Genomic DNA, 4,963 nt, shown 5'->3' with positions numbered 1-4,963 from the left:
AAGAGTCTATGTTCAGCGGTGCATGTATTGTCTTGATAAACATCTTAAATAACAGAAAACAGGGTTCGAGAGCAGAGAACCGGTGTGACCACAGATTTACCAGGGCAGAGTTTTTCCCCACCCTAGTAAGCCTGAGGGTACTGCAGGAGACCAGGGCATAGCTCAGTCCTTACCTCAACCACATAAGACAGACATTCCCAGAGCGGCCATTTATAGACCTCCCCCCAGGAATGCATTCCTTCCCCAGGGTATTAATATTAATATTCCTTGCTAAGAAAAGGAATCTTCCTTACTTGCACATCCGTTTATAGGCTGTCTGCAAGGAGAAAAATATGGCTCTTTTTGCCCAACCCTGCAGGCAGTCAGACCTTATGATTGTCTTCTCTTGTTCCCTAAAAATCGCTGTTATTCTGTTCTTTTTCAAGATGCACTGATTTCATATTGTTCAAACACACATGTTTTACAGTCAATTTGTACAGTTAACACAATTATCATAGTGGTCCTGAGGTGATGTACATCCTCAGCTTACAAAGATCCAGAATTAGATTAAGAGATTAAAGACAGGCGTAAGAAATTATAAAAGTATTATTTGAGAACTGATAAATGCCCATGAAATCTTCACAATTTATGTTTCTCTGCCGCGGCTCAAGCTGGTCCCTCCATTTGGGGTCCCTGACTTTCCACAACACTGGAGTTTGTTGTTCAGTTAAGTAGTGATGATACGATGTGCAGTTTATTGCAAAACATAAAGTGTGCTAAATTCACTGCCAGTGGTTTTAAGAGTTCAGATTAATTCTGTCTGGAGCTTCGTCAGGGAAGTGCTTCGTAAGGAAGGAACAGTAAAATTGAACCTTAATAGGGATAGAATTGTAATAAATGAAAATGTTGAATGGGAATTTTAGGCACAGAAAACTGTCATGAGCAAGGCTGTGGGGATGTTAAATATCAAATATTTTTAAGATAGCCAATCATCCTATTTGGTTTAGAATGTAGAGTTCTTTAAAAAGTAGGAAACAAGGAACAGATAGAAGTAGAAAAGTCAGCTGGTGCCAGATGATAGAAGGTTAATTAACTCAGCCTAATTAACTTGAGTTTTATTTGCAAGCTGTGAGGGCATACAATGTTTTGGCTCCTGGAAACAAATTGACCAAAGAGATGGCATTGAGGATCAATGAGACTCATGAATGGGATGGTGGCAGAGAAACAGGGCACAGTGAGGGACCTGTGGATAGGTCAGACAGGCTTGAGTTGGTGAGACCATCATCTCAAAATGGGAAAAAGAATTCCCCGGGATGGACTGTTGCAGAGAAGGGAGGCAGAAATCAAACAGAAATCCGTTGTATGTATAGCTGGTGTATTGGAGAATGGAAAATCCATTAAATGGATAGAAGAGATGAAGAGAGTTAGTTGATGGTTGAAAAAATAACAAATGATAAATTTAGAGTATGAAATCATATTGGAGATCCAGAAAGAGAATGTTTCTACATCTCCTTGTTAATCTGAGCTCTTGTTTGTGGTGGGTTAACTCTTTTAGCTGGATGCTGACAAATATGAGAATGATCCAGAATTAGAAAAGATCCGAAGAGAGAGGAACTACTCCTGGATGGACATCATAACCATATGCAAAGATAAACTACCAAATTATGAAGAAAAGGTAAGGGAGCCCTGGATTACCTGGAAAAGCAGTATCATTATATTCGCTACTAATAAATGCAATATTTTCTTTCTTTTAATGTCTGTATGAGGCCATTCTTGCATTGCTATAAAGAAATACCTGAAACTGTGTAATTTATAAGAAAAGAGGTTTAATTGGCCCACAGTTCTGCAGGCTCTACAGGAAGCATCTGTTTCCTGGCACCACCATCTGCTTCTGGCGAGGCCTCAGGAAGCTTACAGTCATGGCAGAAGGCAAAGTGGGAGCAGACACCTCACATAACAGAAGTGGGAATGAAAGAGAGAGCAAGGTGCCGCACTGTTTTAAATGACCAGATCTCACAAGAAATTACTCACTGTAGCAAGGATAGCACCAAGAAGATAGTGCTAAGCCATTCATGAGAAATCCACCCTCATGATCCAGTCACCTCCCACCAGGTCCCACTTTCAATACTGGGGACTACATTTCAATATGAAATTTGGATGGAGACACAAATCCTAAACTGTATTATTCTGCCCCGGCCCCTCCCAAATCTCATGCCCTTCTTGAATTTCAAAATACAATAATCTCTTCCCAGTAGTCTCCCAAAGTCTTAACTTGTTCTAGCGATAACTCAAAAGTCCCAAGTTCAAGTCCAAAGTCTCATCTGATACTCATCTCCTTTTACCTGTGAGCCTGTAAAATCAAAACAACTTAGTTACTCCCAAGATACAAAGGGGGTAAAGGCATTAGGTAAATATTCTTATTCCAAAGGGTGAAATTGGTCAAAAGAAAGGAGCTACAGGACCCATGAAAGTTCAGAATTCAACAGGGCAGCCACTAAATCTTAAATCTCCAAAATAATATCCTTTGACTCCATGTCCCACATCTAGGGCACACTGGTGCAAGGAGTGGGCTCCCAAGGCCTTAGGCAGCTCTGCCCCTGTGGCTTTGCAGGGGCTTCTGAGGCTGCTGTCATGGGCTGGCTTTGAGTGTCTATAGCTTTTGCAGGTGCAGGGTGCAAGCTGCCAGTGAATCTATCATTCTTGGGTCTGCAGGATGGTGGTTCTCTTCCCACAGCTCCTAGGCAGTGCCCCAGTGGGGACTTTGTGTAGGGGCTTCAACCCCACATTTCCCCTCTGCACTGTCCTAGTAGAGGTTCTGCATGAGGGCTTCTACCCTGCAACAGACTTCTGCCTAGACACCCAGGCTTTTCCATACATTCTCGGAAATCTAGTTGGAGAATCCTAAGCCTCAACCCTTGCACTCTGTGCACTCACAGGCTTAATAACACATGCAAGTCACAAAGGCTCATAGCTTGTGCCCTCTGGAGCTGTGGCCTGAGCTGTACCTGGGCCTTTTTGATCTGAGGCTAGAACCGTAGCAGAACCCAAGCAGTTGGGATGCAGGGAGCAGTGTCCTGAGGCTCTGCAGGGCAAAGGGGCTCTGGGCCTGGCCCATGAAACCATTCTGTCCTTTTAGACCTCTTGCCCTGTGATGGGAGGGGCTGCCTGAAGGTCACTGAAATGCATTTGAGGTTTCTTTTCCCCATTGCCTTGGCTATCTTTGAAGTTATGCAAATTTCTCTAGGAAGAGGTCTCTCAAATGCCCTTGAGGTTTTTTCCCCATTGTCTTGGCTATCAGCCCTTGGCTTCTTTGTAGTTACGTAAATTTCTCAAGGAAGTGGTTGCTCTACAAATCTGCTTGAAATCCTCTCTCAAAAACTTTTTATTTCTTTGCCATGTGGCCAAGTTGCAAATTTTCCAAACTTTTATGCTCTGCTTCCCTTTTAAATATAAGTTCCAGCTTCAGGTCATTCCTTTGCTCTTGCATCTGCGCACAGGCTGTTAGAAGCAGGCAGGAAACATCTTGAACACTTTGGTGCTTAAAAATTTCTTCTACCATATACCCTAGGTCATCACTCTCAAATTCAAACTTCCACAGATCCCTAGGGCATGAACAGAATGCAGACAAGTTCTTTGCTGAGGCAAACATGTATGATGTTTGCTCTAATTCCTGATAAATTCCTCATTTCCATCTGAGACCTCATTAGCCTGGACTTTATTGTGTGTATGACTATCAGCATTTTGGTCACAATCAAATAACCAGTCTCTGAAAAGTTCCAGACTTTCCCTCATCTTTTCTCTCTCCTTCTGAACCTTCTACACACTTCTAATCTCTGCTTGTTACTCAATTCCAAAGCTGCTTCCATATTTTCAGGTATCTTTATAGCAATGCCCCACTCCTTCTACTTCTAGAGAGGCCTCAGGAAGCTTATAGTCATGGCAGAAGGCAAAGTGGGAGCAGGTATCTCACATAACAGGAGTGGGAACAAGAGAGAGAATGAGGTGCCACCCAGTTTTAAATAGCCAGATCTTGCAAGAAGTCACTCACTGTGGTGAAGCCAGCACCAAGGGAGTGGTGTAAACCATTCATGAGAAATCCATCACTGTGGTCCAGTCACCTCCCACCAGGTCCCACCTCCAACATTGAGGATTACTATTTAACCTGAGATTTGGGTGGGGACACATTGCCAAACTATATCAGTGTCTTAGTTTGAATTTCGTATCAGAGTAATGCAGATCTCATAAAATGAGCTGGGAAGTATTCCCTCCTGTTCAGTTTTTTGGAAGAGTATATGTAGATAGTATTATTCTTTCCTTATGTTCGGAGATTCACCAGTGAAGCCATCTTGGCTTGTAGTTTTCTTTGTGGGAAGGTTTTTAACTGTGAGTTCAATTTCTTTACTAGACAGTAGGGCTTTTTAGGTAACCCATTTTTTCTTGAATGAGCATTATTTGTTTGTTTCTCTCAAAGCATTTGTCCATTTCATTTGAGTTGTCAGATTTATTGCCGTAAAATTATTTGGAATATTTTCTATTATCCTTTTAATATCTGTAGAGTATGTAGTGCTGTCTTCTCTCATTCCTGATACTGATAATTTGTGTCTTCTCTCTCTTTCGTGAGTCTGGATAGAGACTTATCAATTATATTGATCCTCTCAAAAAACTTTAGGTTTCATTGATTTTTCTCTTTTTCTATTTTTTATTTCATTGGATTCTGTTCTGACCTTTATAATTTGTCTTCTTTTACATGTTTTAATTTGCTCCTTTTTCTAAGTTCCCTAGGTGGAAGCTGAAGTCACTGATTTGAGTTCTTTCTTCATCATTATTTTTATTATTATTTTAGAAACAGACATTATTAATATTATTATTTTGCTCTGCCACCCAGGTTAAAGTGCAGTGGTGCAATCATAGCTCACTGCAGTCTCGAATGCCTGGGCTCCAGCAGTCCTCCCACTTCAGCCTCCTGAGTAGCTAGGACTACAGG

General features: G+C 41.6%; 1 protein-coding gene across 1 annotated transcript in view; it reads left to right on the top strand.

The window, feature by feature from the left end:
* The first annotated feature begins 327 nt into the window (after positions 1 to 327).
* The window catches only part of ADI1 (acireductone dioxygenase 1), a 21,782-nt gene continuing 17,146 nt past the window's right edge, over positions 328 to 4,963 (top strand). The window contains exons 1-2 of the mRNA XM_011992675.1: positions 328 to 705; positions 1,535 to 1,654. Coding sequence (XP_011848065.1) covers positions 604 to 705; positions 1,535 to 1,654 — 222 coding nt within the window. The 5' untranslated portion in view covers positions 328 to 603. The remainder of the gene's footprint in view (positions 706 to 1,534; positions 1,655 to 4,963) is intronic.

Source organism: Mandrillus leucophaeus, unplaced genomic scaffold (genome assembly GCF_000951045.1).
Source record: "Mandrillus leucophaeus isolate KB7577 unplaced genomic scaffold, Mleu.le_1.0 Scaffold416, whole genome shotgun sequence".
Classification (NCBI taxonomy): Eukaryota; Metazoa; Chordata; class Mammalia; order Primates; family Cercopithecidae; genus Mandrillus; species Mandrillus leucophaeus.
The sequence above is the reverse complement of the archived record's forward strand: the minus strand, read 5'-3'. Positions and strand labels throughout refer to the sequence as shown.